Here is a 16,997-nt window from a genome sequence, read left to right on the forward strand (position 1 = left end):
CCCTTTGGACTGAGGGGAGCAGCGGGGGGCAGGACTTTCAAAGTCTCTCTGCACCAGCAGCGTCAGGCCATCCTCGGCCCGCTGCCCTGATCACATCACTCAAGATGTGAATCAGTAAGCTGCCCCATTCACTGCCCCAAGCACTGCCACTCTGCAGGAGATGGCAGGGGAATCCAGGCCCGCCGTCTACTCTGGATTCCAGTCCAGGGCTCCATTGTGACAAGTTAAGGCCTGGGACTTCACCACCCTTACTGCTCTCTTCCCTGGGGACTGCTTCCTACCATGCTTCTTTTCCCAGCCTTCCTAGTCAGCCCCTTCTCCCTCAGGCCTATGAGATAAACCCTTCCTCATGGGTTCCTACCTCCCCTTCCTCAGAGACAGAGACTGCAGGCTTCCTCCCTGCCATGCCCCTCACACCGTCTCCAGCCTCCTGGCTTTATAGAATCACTTCCCGTCTCCTCACAGGGCAGCTTCCTTCTGATTAGCGCCTTCCACACAGTTGAAATCTCCCGTTTGCAGCTTAATTGACTGATTGGGCCCACCGGGCTTAATTCAACTCTTTCAGTGCACCCCATCACTAGGGTTGCCAACCTCCTGATTTCGCCAGGAGTCTCCCAGAATCACGCTCTATCTCCCAGCCAAACCAGGAGATTTTAGGTGCTGAAAGTCCAGCGGCACAGCAGGGCTAAGGCAGACTCTTCACCTGGCATGGCCTCACACCGCTCCTGGAAGCGGCTGGCCCTGGCATGTCCCTGGAGCCCCTAGGGGTGGAGGGGCAGAGTTGCCACATGCTGCCCATGCCCCGACTCCGCAGCTCCCATTGGCCGGAAACTGTGGCCAATGGGAGCTGAAGGGGTGGTGCTTGAGGGTCCGGGCAGCACATGGAGCCTCCTATGCCAGCTGCTTGGAGCAGTGCGGGGCCAGGGCAGGCAGCCTACACCCCCTCCTGCACCCCAACCACTTACCCCAGCCCAGAGCCCCCTCCTGCACCCAAACTCCTCCCAGAGCCTGTACCCCACACCCCTGCCCCAGCCCTGAGCCCCCCAAACCCAAAATTCCCTCCCAGAGCTTGCACCCCGCACCCCAACCCCCCGCTCCAGGCTCAGCCCAGAGCCCCCTCCCACACTCCAAACCCTTGGGCCCCGCACCCCAACCCCCTTCCCCAGCCCAGTGACAATGAGTGAGGGTAGGAGAGGGCAAGCCATGGAGGGAGGGGGGAATGGAGTGAGCGGGGTGGGGCCTCGGAGAAGGGGGGGAGGGGCAAGGGTGTTCGGGTTCGTGTGATTAGACAGTTGACAACCTTACCCCTCAACAAGCCTTAACAAAGATTCCTAAAAACCAAGGAGAGAAAATGGACCAGCTCTTCTTCCCACTAAGCCAAACTGACAACGAAGGGAGGCCCGCGCCTCGTTCAGCGATTAGTTCTAAGTAATCAACAGGCAAAACCAGGGTCAACTTATAAATGGTGGCCAAGATTTTCAAGTGCGTGTGGGGGAGGGGGGGTGTTGAATTTCAATTCCCTACCCGACTCCCACCCAAACCGGAAAGGCCTGGCCAGTTTAACAACTGCTTCAGTCATGGCTCAAGCTGTCAGAAGTCTCGTGTGATTGATTTGGGTGCTCTTGAGCCTCTGACCCCACCCTGGGGTTCAGCCGTGGACCTGCATCCTGGTGATCTCTAGCTCAACTGAATGCAGATCCCAATCTCAGCATCACTTCTTGGCCCATCTCTGCCTAGTGGGAGGAGTCCTCTGGTCAGACCTTAGACCCCGATTCAGCCCCCACTGTCTCTGTCCCGAGCTGTCTTGGGCCCCTGGAAAGGAAATAGCCTTGCAGGCAGGCAGACGACTGCAGCTGCCAGGCAGCAGGTGCACACAGCAGCCCTTGCTCCAGCCCAGCAGGTACTGGGGCTCGTCAAACCCACACTGGCTCTGCATCGTGTAGGCCAGCCAGCCTAGCCTAGCCTACCCAGCAACAAGACAGAATAAGTCAACCCATGGCCCCGTCTCCCCGAGTCAGCAGGGTCACCGGCGGAGGCAAATCAGTGCTGGATTCCCCTTCCCCCCCTAGCTATCTGGGGACTCAGAAACCCTCAGGGCAGCCCTGGCAAGGGGGCAGAGAGACCATAGCCCTTACCTAGTCCATCTTGGTCTTTCTTCTCCCAGAAACACCTCAGTCCTCCAGCTCCAACGATCACTTCCTCTCCCTGTTGTGAAGGAGCCTCACGTGCAGAACGTCCCCTGTCCCAGCTTCTCATCAGGATGACAACTTGCATTGCTGCAGGACAGGGATTCAACAGCTGCACTGTTCCACAGACACGGAGCCCACCGTGGATGTCGCTGGCCAATGCCACGGTGCAGAAGTCGAAGGAGTCGTTCCCACTTTAGCAGGGACCATTTGATGCTCCTTTATGCTGGGCATATCTGGGTGTATCTGCCTCAGTGCACTCTAGTCCTGGCTCTTCCATACACTTCTGCACGTGCTCGTCAACCATCTCACCACTGCAACCTCCAAGCTATGGCAAGGAGTTCTGCAGACATGCATGATGGCCTTTAAAATGGGTCCTGTGCTCAGGAAATTGATTCTGGGGGTGGACATCTCAGACTTAGAGCTGATTAAAAAAAAACAGGGCAGCAATTCCAGAAAGCAAAACCTGCATTTCACAAGCAGCCTGGAACAGTATCTGTGAGGTGAAGTTTGCACTGGGGAATTAACCCTCTGCTTGCCAGCGCAGCTGAACATGAAATGAATATGAAAAGTATCATCTACCAACCCCGTGCAGGTGAACCTGCGGGGGTTTGGTATTAATGGGCCAATGCAGTGATGTTCGTGCTACAGAGGGAGGACAGAGGTTCTATGAGTTAGAGTCAGGAATCGAGAACACTTACCTTTTATGTAGCGCTTTATAAACCTTAATTCTCACAACCCCATCATGCATTTTAGAGATGGAGAAATGGAGGCAGAGAGATTAAGGGACTTGCCCATGGTCCTGGAAGGAATCAGTGTCAGAGTTAGGAATAGAAGACTCGAGGATTCCTCGGTTCCAGTCCTGTGCTTAGGTTACTAGGCCCAAACCCTCTTGTCTATCTGAATCCTTCCTGTGCCATCAGACGTAGGGAATCTGCCTTTTCTGGCCTTTGATAAGTCTTAGTTCTTCCTAATAGAAAAACAATCTTGATTTCTGGCAAACTGTGAATAACTTGATTATTTTTTCCTAAATGGCAGGAAAGGCTGGATAAACGGATTTCCTCAAACCACTCTTAAAAGCCACTTAGATCTTATCTTAAAGCACCACCAAAAGAGCAGAAGGAGTGACAATTGTACTGACTGCAGTCTGGTTCAAACTTACAGTATAAGCCTACCAAATATAATAGACTGGAAAGTGGTAAAAATCTCTGCTCAAATTTCTTATTGAAGACTGAACCCAATGGCAGGAAATTAATTTGATTGCTCCCTGGAATCCACCTATAAAAAGATATCCACAGCTCTAAAGCAGGGACCATACCAAATTCCACCACCCTGGCAACACAAAGGGTTTCAGATCTATGCACAAGATCTCAAGAACTTGGAAGGAAATTTTCATTAAGAAACAATTAAGGTTGAAGAAACAAAAAGTTAAAAAAGAGGAAAACAGAAAAAAAAAATTATTTGCTGCAAAGCGGAAAGACACCTTGAAGGTTGAAGACTGTGTATTCTCACTACAAACAGTTCCCCATTTTCACAGGCCTAGAAGTGATCCGAGATACCTTCATCTAGCGCACAACTATTTTTTAAAAAACCAAGAAGTCGGAGATCCGCTGTATCCTTCTCTGTGTACACTGACGAAGTCCAGTGTCAAAGTCTTCGAGAGGAGGGGGACAGAAGTTGCAGGATATGCAGTCCCCAAAACAGCACAAACATGTGTCTGACATACAGCACAGTGCATTGGTTTGTTGTTGCAGCAGAGGTATACTTCTGAAAATGTCCTTTTAATGCTTAGTACGATACTGGATTTAAATATAGCCTGTAAAATCATTAATTTACAGCAGAAAGCAGTAAGTGCAGCTGTCACAGATTGGACAGACACCGACAGTATTGTACTTTCAGGACTGTAAAGCTTATTTTAATGACAAAGGAGATGCCCAGCACTCAATGTTATATTCCCACTAGCTCTTCAGGCCGATCTGGGACCAGCATTCTGATTTAGGGCCTGATTCAAAGTCCATTAAAATGAATGGAAAGATTCCTCTTGGTGTTAATTGGCTTTGCATCAGGCCTGATAGGGACAGCGTCTGGTTCAAAGAAACCAGATTATTCTCATTTTTTTAAAGAAAAAGTTTTCTGGCCCATCTTAATCACATCTTAGATTATTAAAGAATTTTGGAAAGTCCATGGTGGCGTTTTCAGATGATCTTAGCACTGGGCTGACCATTCCCACTGAACTCCACAGCAGAACTCCCACTGCATTCAGTGGGAGCAGAGTCAGTCCGACAGGAAGCCCTTCTGAAATCCAGCTATAAACGTACTTTATGTGGTTACATGCGGACTGTTTGCTTTCAGCATTTGTCCAGGCCTGGACAATAAAAATAAGGTTTGTTAACATCACTTTTCTTTACAGAAGAGTCCCATTTGGCCATATTCTGCCACGCTTACGATGAGTAGCAACTTACTTCATAAGCAGCCCCATTGCACTGAATGGGATTATTTGAGGCATCAAGTACCACTCAGAGGCAACGCATGGGGGTGGGACATGGGGGCCATGTGCCCCACCCACATTTCTTGCTTGACTTGTACTGAGCATGCTCAGTTCCACTGCTGAAGCCAGGTGCCCTCACATTATCGGAAGGCACTGGTGGTCTCTGGTACCACTTCCTATGAGAAAGGGTAGTAGAAGATGGCCATTCACAGTCATTTTCACTTAGAACGATACAGCAACCAGGAAGGGGCGGGGTGTTTATTAGAAAATCTGTTTTCCTGGGAATAAAATATAATTCTTGAAACCTGCATGTTAGTTTTGTCAAATCTTATTTTAACAAATAATCTATGTTTGGGGGTTAAATGTGACCCAAGATTGTCCCTTTGCCTGGGAAAAAATCATAGACTTTGTAATAAACTCAACTGAGAAAGCATTCTGAGATATTATCTGTAGCAAGTGGGGACTGACAATTTCCTGGGACACTTAGAGTTACTAGTAGGCAATACATATTCCTCTAACCACTACACACGCACAAGGATTCAAAACTAATTTGAATCCTTTGCCATGTCTTTGCTAATGAACAAATTTAAGAAAGAAACCCTGTGTTTCGGTTGATTTTATACACGGCTTTCTAGGTGTAAGAAAAGATTATACTGGTCTGCAGCATAACTGCATAGAACAAAGCTACATACAAAACACACACAAGGGAGCTCCTCAGGGTGCCACCACTAGAACCCAGTCACAGGTACGGGTGAGAGTTCACTGGATGGTGCTTTTTCCCAAATCAACTGGTTGGAAAACATGATCCAGTTGGAATCAAGTTGACCCCAGGATTTACACTATTGTTCACACATTCCTATTAATGTCCAGTGGAATATAAATGTCCTATTTTAATAAATTTTTCTGCTGAAGAGAATAACGAATTTCCTCTCCTCCACCTTATTAGTCGTATTTTATTTTATTTTTTTACATTTCGGTTGGAATATTTGACACCTGCCTTTGGCATTATGGGTAAAAAGCTCAAGAGTCTCTGGAATTATGGCTGCAAAAAAAAGGTAGATTGCTGGCAGAAGAGTGTCACTTAGAGGTCAAAAATACGCGCTGCAACAGTATTTTCTTCAGTAAATGTTCACTACTTTATCTCTAAGGCACACGCTCTGTCTCTCTCTGGGAACACGTCAGTTCCAGACTCCTCCCCGCTGCCCAAATCCAAGTACCTCGTCACGCCCAAAAGGCTTGGTTCTGAGAGCACATTGTCTAACGAGAGACCCCCCCCGCAACTGACAAGCCTGCGAGAGAGCCAAGGGCAGTGCCCGATCCCACTGGATACCTCCTTGTGTAAAGTGCGAGAGTATTGCTTTGCCACAGCCTGCCGGGGAACGAGAAGGACTGTGCCGCAGCCTATCCTGCCAGAGCTGTGTAAGGCTGCGAATCAGACGCTGCAGGGAACTAGACAGGAGCGGGATGTCTTTTGAAATGTCTGCACATGAAAGCACTCTGTCCCGGTGCTGGTTTCACAGCCCCTCCCGTCGTCAGCGCAAAGCACGGGGGCGTCCTGTCAGCATTCCGCCTGGCGCCGTCCATGCTGGGAAAGGAGCACAGGGCGGGAGGGCCGTTTCCCCACAAGCTTGGCGTCTCGCTGTCATTATGGGGAGAGCGTTTCCCCCATGAGTGACTCTTGTGATTCACTTTCCCCCTTTCAGGATGGCTTCAGAGTCAGACAAACACAGGGGATGGGTCATGATTCTTGACTAAATGAACACACAAAGGGAGGAAGGAAGGTAGGAGAGGGAGCAAAGGGGAGGGGAGAGCGCACATCCTCAGACGAAGATCTGAATCCTGTCCCGGATAGTCTGCCTGCAGATGGGGCAGACAGTCAGGGCCTCGCTGCACTCAAGGCAGGAGCCATGTCCGCACTGGAAGACCAGTTTGATTTGGTTGTCGATGCAGATAGGGCAGGTGATGCGCTCCTCCATCTGGCGGTAGCGGCTCTGTAGCTCCTCCATCAGCTTCCGCTGGTCCGTGGGCTCGGCACTGGGGCTGCATTCCACCTCTGTGCTGTCTGTGGGGAACAGGAAGCAAGTTAGTGGCTGGGGACTCTGCCTATTTCCTCTGCAAGCACCTTCCAGTGCACTCCTTGTCCCTGGGAGCACTAATTAACTCTCTGACTAGACAGCTGGAGAGAAGTATTTCGTGAAAGGATGGCCAGTGCTTCTCTCTCCTTTGGTTTGTTGCTGAGCTGTTAAGGGACAGCGGCCTCAAGGGGCGTATAAATCGTATTCTCTGAGATGTGCATCCTCCCTCATCATTCCAGAAGCTGCTGCCACTGCCTGGAAGTAGAGAAAAGTGCAGTGCTAGCAAAGAACTGGGCACGCTGCTCCTCAGTAACTGGTCTGCGACGTGTTATGGCACTGCATGCCCTCGCCTCGCTGAGTTTAAATTCCTGTCTGCAGTACTGCTTCAGCTCTCTGCTCTAGCTTTCCAGGCTATAGATTCAGAGATGTGAAAGTTGGTAGAGAGCATTATAACCTCCTGCACAACACAAGCCATAGAATTCAAGAGGGTAATTTAATCCTCCTTACTTGCAAAGTTCAACAGAGGAGAACTTGTAGAGACACTTGGTTCTAATTCAGATGAGATGAAAGCTCCATGTACTGGGCAAATTCCAGCTAAGATAAGTAAATTCCACCTGGTTTCAGCTAGACACAATACTATTCACATTCTGTTCCTAAACAACTAGGTCATATTGCTGTGTGCTTTTAAACAGATGCCCTGATTCACCCCAGAGGTGGCTGCATTCCAGTGGTAGGTGAAGTGACCACATCAATTAAGTTTACATAAGAACATAAGAATGGCCATACTGGGTCAGACCAAAGGTCCATCCAGCCCAGTATCCTGCCTGCCGACAGTGACCAATGCCAGGCGTCCCAGAGGGAGTGAACCTAACAGGTAACGATCAAGTGATCTCTCTCCTGCCACCCATCTCCACCCTCTGACAAACAAGAGGCTAGGGACACCATTCCTTTTAAGTGTGTAAGGAATTTTGGGATGAAGTTAGGGATAAATGGTGAGGCCCAAGCCAGCTGACTTCCTGCTGATATGCTCAAAAGCCTGACTGCTGCAATAGACTGGAATCTTCGCAGGGATTCCAACTCGGGGGGGGGGGGGGGAGCCATTATATTTTCCTGCATTCTATATGGCTGAAGAATGCTGCAGTAACAGGGCACTCCTGCCTATGGATGCTCCTAGGGAGGATTTCAGCCCTGGCCAGCAGTGTACGTCTAGCTCATGTGACAAATTCTTGGCTCCTCTATACTTCCATCAAGGCAGCCAGTTGGCATCAGGCCCATTTGCAAGATCACAGCCTAGAGCCACCCAAATCAGCAGCAGCATTTTTTGTCCTCAGTACCTCTGCCAGAGGGGTGCAGATACACCCACTCCCATGTGTCCTGTTTGCCAGCACTGCAGCAGGCGCCATGGGTGAACTCCATGGCTGGCAGGAGCCTGCTGCCCCATGGCATGGAACCAGCATGCGGCCTTCATTACAGTATTCCCTGTGTGGGAGACTGAATTATGGGAATGGAAGGCACTCCCTGTATAAAACTGCAGAGATCCAGGCTAAGGTAGGAGAGGAATTCCATCAAAAAAAAACAGTCAAACCTAACTGCCCTGGGACCAACCCCAACCCCACTTACCTGGCTCCCATAAGGTGACTTAGGTTAAAATGCCTTTAAAGCACAAGGGCAAAGCTAGGCTCTTGCATGTTACAAGCTTTCCTTGATCACAAATTTTCACTGTGAAATCTCTGCTGGTGCAAGGGGCTGGACGGAAGTCTGCTATCGATTCACAGCACAGGCAGTGGCAAGGCAAACACACACTGCCCTGCCAATGAGGCCTCTGTGCTGGCCTGTAACAGCTGCCTCTAAAGAGGAAAGACAATTCACCAGTGGCATCTCTGCTGAGACTAGCTGTGAGGTGATGGCTGTGAGAGCACTGCAAGACAGGCTGAGAATGCCCTCTGTACGCTAATGTCACCGAGATCAAGCAGCCATCGGTCGGGCTGTAGCCTAAATAAACATTCAGAGGGGCCTTTTCTATTCAAAGCCATGGACGACAAGAGCAACCTACCTTGCTTGAGTTTTTTGGTTATTGTCACTTGACATTTGATGCACTTCTTCATCCTCCTGGAGCATTCTACCGGGGGCAGGAGAAGGAGAGAGATTTCAGCTAAACCCAGTGGTGCTTGAATGAGCCCAAAAGCAAAGAGGACACACAAGGGCATCACATTTTTAAACGATCCAAGAATCACCTGGACTGTAAGAGACGGTCGTTGTCTGCATGGAGCTGAGAATCTCCCTGAGCTACATGCTAGTCCTGTCACTTCAGCTGCCCCTTCCCCAGAGCTTCAGTGCAACAGCCCAACTCTTTAGCAGCTGCGTTACCACAATGGCCATTATAACCTCGCCCTCCCAGACTCAAATCCCTGCATAACAGCTGCAAAACGGTCCCATATTCTGACAGAATGGATGGGGCTCTCACACCTGTTCCTAACCAAACTCTGCAGCCAGACGGAGGGACCCAGCGGAGATAACGGACTTGCTGATCTGTTAATATAATTCAAAGGGAAACAGAAGACAAAAGCCAGAGAGGGTGGGGGTGGGGGAATCCCTTGGAAATGGTTTTGTTGGAGAAAACATTGCTGGCTGGAACTTGACCGTCTGCCACTTCCTTCTGAACCATCCAGAGCAGCTGCCTCGGGTCCCAATCCAGTAGGACAGCGGGAACTTCCATGACTTTAGGGTGTCACATCTAAAAGGCCATTGCAGGAATAGCCCTGGGGTTGCTCTGGTGAGAACCCAACAGTCCCATCCCAAGATGCTCCCCAGACAAGGGGAATGGGGAGGTGGAGTCAGCACCGGCAAAGGAACCAACGGGAGCGACCTACCTTCACACACGATGCTGTGCTGACACGGGATGAAGTGAATGAGCAAAGCCAGCTCAGAACAGACCAGGCACTCGGACGGGGCCGCCATGCTGGGCACGCTGAGGTTGGTCATCGTGTTGGGGGTGGTGTGCACTCTGCGCAGGCTGCAGGTCACCACAGAGCTGTCTGAAGAAATCTGCTCATCCCTGCAACCACCACATAGAATTAGTGACCTCGCTGGCTGCGGCACCATCCCGCACACAGAAGGCTGCTCAGCAGCTCTCCCCAATGGCCTTATCATGGCAGGGACGGGTATGGACAAATGCTTCAGAGCCAGACAACAGGCCAAATCCACAGCCAGCGCAAGTCTATGAAGCTCCATTGACTTGGACAGAGCTGCCTTTGTTTACGTCAGCTGAGGATCTAGCCCAAATGCATGAGGGGGAGGGGAGAGAGGGAGTGGAAGGTACCCGCGCAGGGCATAACACTTCTCATGGATGAGAACGGTGGGCTCCTGCCAGCACAGCCATCAGCAGTGCAAAGTCAGCGAGCTGGGATATTCAGCAAAGGCAGCCCCTTTGGTTACACCGCTCTCGTAAGCACACGGGACAGGCCTGACCTCAGTGCCTGCATCTGAACCCCAGAGAGTCTGGATTCTGAGCCAGACCCTGACCTCGGCGGCATGACTCCTGGATCCACAACATTCCCTGCAACTTTGGGGAAGTTTGGATTCAACTCCACAGTCAAACTGCCCAGACCCCCTATAGCTTTGGATTCTTGTCCGGCGTCTCATCGCAACTTTGTGGAGCCTAGACCAAGACACCCTTGAGCTTTGGGGAAGATCCTGAGGCAAGTATCACCAATACAGCCCACCTCCACTCTGTGTCGGCAGAGGAAAAAAAAACAGACAGGCTGGTTTTGGTACAGAGGAAGGCTGCCCTTAATTAAATCTGCCCCTCCATTCTGGAGCAGCTGCCTGAGTACAAAAGACATAACGTAAATCAGAGGATTTACTGAACTGGTAAACACCATCTATCTTTTTCTCATGGCATTATTTAAACTTGACAGGTCTAAGATGGCATCCGTCACATGATGAGCCACTGCCAAGTTCAATCGTATTCAAGTCCCCATGCAGAGGACGCAGAATAGTTCTGTTACCCCTTGGGCATCTGATTCTTTCTGTGCTTTTCCAATAGCCAGCTCCCATTCTAGCAGACACTAACAGCATGGATGCTCTTTCCTAGTTATCCTGTATATATCAGCGGCGTGCGAATGGAAGGGGCCAGTGGAGGAACAATCACATTGTTGATGGAATCTACCTGTCTTGGGCTACTGCTAAGTCATCCCCTCTGAAGAGGATTCACCTCCTCCCCGGTTTTTGAATGCAACAAATTCAAAACGTTTTCATGGGGTGAAATGTTCCCTAACTGCTTACAGGGGTTTATTACACACAGACATGCCTCCCCTGTTCTCCATTGAGCAAAGCTAATCCAGCAGAGGGAAGAAAGTGGATACATGCTAAAATCACAAAACCAAGGAATTCACAGATTATACTAAGATGAGCCCAAACCCCAAACATTTACCCAACCCTTGCTCATCTCCAGAGGTTCGGGATGCAAATAAGTAGGGCCCTACTAAATTCACGGCCATGAAACACGTGTCATGGACCCTGAAATCTGGCCTCCCACCGTGAAATCTGAACTTGTGCGCTTTTACCCTATACTATACAGATTTCACAGTCGAGACCACTGTTTCTCAAATTGGAGGTCCTGACCCAAAAGGGCATTGCAGGGGAGTCACAAAGTTATTTGGGGGGGGGGGAAGGTTGCAGTATTGCCACTCTTACTTCTGCACTGGACTTTAGAGCTGGGCGGCGAGAGAGCAGTGGCTGTTGGCCGGGTGCCCAGGTCTGAAGGCAGCACCCCGCCAGCAGCAGTGCAGAAGTAAGGGTGGCAATACCATACCATGCCATCCTTACTTCTGTGCTGCTGCTGGTGGCAGCTCTGCCTTCAGAGCTGGGCTCCCAGCCAGCATCTGCTGCTCTTCAGCTACTCAGCTCCGAAGGCAGTGCCGCTGCCAGCAGCAGCGCGGAAGTAAGGGTAGCAGTATCGCAACCCCCCTACAATAACCTTGCAACCCCCCACAACTGCTTTTTGGGTCAGAACGACACAACATCGCAAAGTTTCTGATTTAAATAGCTGAAATCATGAAATTTACTATTTTTAAAATCCTATGACCGTGAAATTGACAAAAATGAACTGTGAATTTGGTAGGACCCTACAAATAAGAAAGAATTCTGATGACAACCACCAGTAGTTTCAGGTCTGATGCACCAAAACCCAAACAATAAGGTTTTGCAGACCTGGAACCAAAGGCCAAGCCATTGACGCTGTTCTCCCTATGGGGGTATCAGACAGATTTGCTCATCTGTTTCACTTATCAATTTAAAGATGGACATTGTCCAGCTATAGGGACTTCCAGAACCCAACCTTGACATGGCATTTGGGGTTCACTGCCTTCTGTACTTCACTTGGATCCTGCGATTAGTAGATTAAGAGTGAAACAAAATCCCAAACTGAACTGAACGACAGAGGTCAGCTCCAATGATTTGATGTTCAGAGACCAATAGGGTGAAATTCACCTCTGTGCAGAGAGCCCATGTAAATGGTGCACAGGCCCTGTTACAGGGCCAAATGACACCCCATCCTGCAGTAAGAGGCTGGGCAGCTAAAATGCAGTTGTCTCTTTATTCAAAGTCAGGCTGCTGAGTTTATCCAAGTATCACTAGTCTGCTACATCCTCCTCCTCTGCGAGCTGCAGAGGACATCCTGGAACCCAACAAGCCGCCAGAAACACATTGCCAGCAGTGTCCAAACAGGAGAGGCTCAGACCTCGTATACATGGTACCAGAGTTCTTTTACTGGTCTAAGTTTATACCAGTTCCCCAAATGAAAGAACACCAACAAAAGGTGTTTTTTTGCCAGCATACATGTGTCTACTCTAGGGCTTTTGGCAGCATAGCTACATGGGTTAGGGAAGTGACATAGCTATACCAGCAAAACTTTTAAGCATCGGCCAGGCCCCAGACTGGCATCCGGGAGATATCAAAAGGCTGACAGGTCCTGAGGGAGACCACCAGCCAGTTCTTCCAGAAGACACTGATTCTGCAAGGCAGTCACAAAAGATCAGTTCCCACTGAAGTCAATGGCAGCTGAAGGTGCCCCTCTTAGTCTGCTCTGCAGGGTGTGGGTCTGGCATGGCTAGCACCTACAGGTTTGGGATTAGGAAGTGGTCCCACTGTGTAGCCTACCTGAATTTCTGGGAGAAGTTCTTGATGATCTGGACTATCCTTCCATCTGCAATGAGATCCAGGGGAGACTTTCCCCTGTGGTTGGCGTAATTAATATCTGCTCCTTCCTGTGCTAGGAAACACGCAATCGCAGCACCAACATTCAGCTCTACATTTCCAAGGAAGCCTGAAGCCTGGAGCTAAGAGAGGGGGAGAAAGTCTCTGTTAAGGCACTTAGAAACCTGGCTATGGGTCAGACCCCAGAAAACCAGCCTCACTTCTTGTGCTTGCAATTTGCAGGTGCAAAGAGCTGCAGCTGTAATTTTGCACCCCTTATTCGTGAACACAATCAGATACTTAGACATCTAAGTCACATACTTATTTTTACTACAGTAGTGCCTAGAGGCATCAGCCAAGATCGGGCCCCATTGTGCCAGGTGCTGCACATTCTTGTATTAAGAGAGAGTGATCTAAATAGATGAGACAGACAAAAGGTGCAAGAAGGGAAGGATTATGACCCTCACATTACAAGAGAGGATCTGAGGCACAGAGAGATTATGTGACTCAACCAACGTCACACAAGGAGACTGGGAACTGAACCCTGATCTCCTTAGTCCCAGTCCAGTGTGTTAACCACAAGGCCTTCCATCTTCTCATAGTTAGCCTGCCAACAACTTACATGTACAATTTTTCAGACATAAAGCTAGTGACTCATTTAGTGCCAGGCTGAACAACAGGGTCTAACTGTTGGTATTTGCAATTCCCATCACAGTAAAGGAGGCGGCGTCGGCGGCAGCGGAGAGTATGAGCATTACAGGGAGAAAACCACAGCAGATGGCTCATTAGTTTGGCAATCGCTTATAAAAACTGACACACAGCAAAGCACCTAAGCTCTGCACTACTCTAATGAGACATGAGGGTAAGGGAAGGAAGCAGCCTGGTCAAATCCATCCATGTCAAGCTGAGGGTAAAGTATCGGGAGGACAGTATTGTGGGTAAGGCATGGGACAGACTCAGGACACTGGGGTTGCATTCCTGACTCTGCCACCAGGTCACTTTTCATCTTGGGAAAATCCCTTCCCCCACTGGGCCTCAGTTTCCCCACCTGTGAAATGACGATAACAGCTGATGCAGAGAAGGCTCAGTTTGTTAGATTTGTGAAGATGCTGGCTGGCTTTGTAAGAAATGAAACATGAAGTGCCAATTTCACACACATCCCCGACAGACACTCTATTTTACAACTCTACCAACATGACCCAACTTTGCTTTGCCTTTCTACGCTGCGCTGAAGTCCGAGTGCTAAATTCAGAGCATGTCTGAGTGGCACCGGATTAGGCTGGCAGGCTATCTGTCAGCTTGTTGAGCTAGAAGGTTTGCTGCAGATAAGTCCAATGATACAAGTCTGATCTGCTACACCGAGAGGCTTAAAATATGGAAATGTAATTCAGCTCTTGGGATTCCCCAGGGGTTTGGCCTGGAGACTTCTCAAAACAGGCTGATAACAGAGGAAGTCTGTGCTGTATCCCATCCTTCAGACCCTTGTTCTGTCACCAATTCCCTTTGGGTTTTGGATTGAAAGCTCTTGGCAGAGCTAGTCACAGCACAGGCAAGCAGGATTTCCCCCTCCCACCCGCTGCTCTGATGGCCAAGCTCTCAGACGCAGGCCTCCTGAGATTAGACTCCTGGGCCTCCTGGGATCCGAGACAGGCGATGAAGCTGCATTGCACAGAGGCAACGCAAACACATTTCCATTACAAGGCACATTAAGGACACTACATTAAAGCTTCAGGGATGAATAGTTAGTGGATGGAGTCCCAAGTGGCAGCTATTTGGCGGGAGGGGGGACGGGAAGGTCCCAGCCTTCTTAGATTATTGGATGCAACATTGCATCCCAGAGGAATATCCACTGGCTGGCCCATTAGGTCATGTGCATGCTGCAGAACAGAATGGACTGTCTGAATCTCAGCACACTCCCGCCTCGCTAGCAGCTGGTAACGCCATCCGCTGGCCCACCTGAAATGAGTGCAGGGATCTCAGGCCAGGCCTCAGCAGAAAGGCGTCTACACCACAGAAACCACCACTGCTCTTTGCACTCTAATTCCCAGTCACAGCACAGAGGCCAGGACTGAATGGGTCACGGAGACTAAACTGCCCCCCATGCCTGGGCGATGGTGCCCCCTCCATGCTGAGCACGTTACCAGCTGTGGGGCGGTGCACATGGGACTGTACCTATTCTGCAAATGGTGGGGATGTTATTTGGCAAGGCTGAATAGTGGCAGTACCCTGCAGAATGGAGGGGTGGGGGGGAAAGTAATCGCCGGCTTTAAAAAGGAGTGTGTCTAGGCCTAATCCAGAGCCCAGGGAAGTCAATGGAAAAGCTCCCATTTCCTTTCAAGGGCTTTACATCAGGGCCTATAAAATTAGAGTGGCAGGAGTTGTACATTTAGGCTGAGACTGTCAAAGCCCCGGGAGGAATCTGAGGACACAATCCGATTTACAGTAATGGAAACTGGGTATCCAAAACCGTTAAGACAGCTTTGAAAAATCTCTGCCGGCAGTATTAGCTACTAGGGCCTGCAGCGCGGCAGTCCCAAAAGCTAGTCAGCCCCTGTAAAAAGAGCTCAGTGAGTTACTAGAAACCTGCCCCCTTCGCTCATGTTCCCAGACTGGTAGAATAAGGAGTGAGGACTGATTGACAGACTGCCTGTGTGTAGCAAAAAGCGGGATGCTGGCACTGGGCTCTGATTACCGCATCAGCAATCAGCCTCTGCCCTGCTGGGGGGACATATTTGTGCATTCTGTACCACCCACTGGAGTCATCAGTTCTCGCAATCAAAGCTGGTGCCATGGGATACTGCAAGCAAACGAACGGAAGAGGTGGAATTTTCAGAGCAGATCTGAGTAGGATGCGGGGAGGAGAGAAACAGGCAGTTTGGTGCAGTGTGCAGAACTGCATTATGCCAATTTGTTGGTTTTCTAATCATTTTAAATTACATTTGAACTTGATGTCAGATTTTTAATTTGTCAAATTACCTTTGCACTGGAATAATTCTCATCTCACCCACACTGCGCACCCAGCTTCCGCTGTAAATTGGCACCCAAGTGTAGATGTACCTAAACAGGTGATGGAGCAGTTTGAAGGGCTAATATTATGCCAAAACCTTTGCAGGAGAGCTGGGCTAAGCCTCCAATGCTGACATGCCCCGTCCTCTCGATTTGAGGCCTAAGGATCAAGTTTTCCCAAGTTCAGATCAAGCAGTAAATTCAGCCCTGAAGCAATTACAACTGAAGTCAGCCATGTGACACCAGGGACAAGTCTGGGCCAGAGAGAGAGCAGGCATGCTGAAAAGCAGCTTTTCCACTGCACTTGTCGCCTTGCAGGACAACAGTTCCTGAGGTCTGGTGGGTGGTGCCCTGCAACGTTCCCCCCTCCTAGCGTGTTTGTTTTGCAAGCGGGAACTGTAAGAAGGAAGCCTCCAGGCCTTCAGAGCACGTGCCTACAAGATCTACAGCAAGAGGTGGAATGCGGGGAAGCAATTACTTCAGTCTCCAGCTCCTCCTCACCAAGGGGAAGGGGAGATGAGGGAAAGATACGAAACAGCCAAACTCCCCTGCTCAAATTCCACTGCCTCTCACAACTTTTGCCCCAAATGGAGTGAAACCAATGACTGGGGGGGACGGGCGATTCTGGCTCCATTGACACTAATGAGCGTGTTGCCATGGACTTCAATGGGGCCAGGATTTTACCCAGGATTTTCAACAGGGAGTGTGTGATACTCTCTCTCATGCCCCGGGATGGAGCTAAGGTGACAGATTAAAACTACCCCCTGGCTTGGATACGATGTAGGCACATGCACACAGTGTCTTGTTCCCTACCCAGCTACTTTCACACCACGCGGGGGTTATATTCTTAGTACCATCCAACAGGAAAAGGGAGTCAATGCGGAACGGTCTATGAACTAAGGCCAGGACTCCTGGCTCTGCTACTAGGGCCAAGCCACTTCCCCTCTCTCTGCCCCATCTGTAAAATGGAGTGTGAGATACTGATGCAGCTCTTAGGGGCACAGTGGAGGAGTTCACGGCTGAGCGCCAAGTATCAGAGGACTCAGA

At 49.9% G+C, this 16,997-nt stretch overlaps 1 protein-coding gene across 3 annotated transcripts in view; it reads right to left on the reverse strand.

Moving 5' to 3' along the window:
• Window positions 1-3,614: 3,614 nt before the first annotated feature.
• The window catches only part of MIB2 (MIB E3 ubiquitin protein ligase 2), a 96,765-nt gene continuing 83,382 nt past the window's right edge, over window positions 3,615-16,997 (reverse strand). For all 3 annotated transcript variants that reach the window (XM_044996182.1, XM_044996180.1, XM_044996181.1), the window contains 4 exons: window positions 12,909-13,087; window positions 9,620-9,804; window positions 8,803-8,868; window positions 3,615-6,736 (listed from right to left, as the gene is read on the reverse strand). In XM_044996182.1, coding sequence (XP_044852117.1) covers window positions 6,495-6,736; window positions 8,803-8,868; window positions 9,620-9,804; window positions 12,909-13,087 — 672 coding nt within the window. In that variant the 3' untranslated portion in view covers window positions 3,615-6,494. The remainder of the gene's footprint in view (window positions 6,737-8,802; window positions 8,869-9,619; window positions 9,805-12,908; window positions 13,088-16,997) is intronic.

This window comes from Mauremys mutica, chromosome 21, assembly GCF_020497125.1.
Source record: "Mauremys mutica isolate MM-2020 ecotype Southern chromosome 21, ASM2049712v1, whole genome shotgun sequence".
NCBI classification, from domain to species: Eukaryota; Metazoa; Chordata; order Testudines; family Geoemydidae; genus Mauremys; species Mauremys mutica.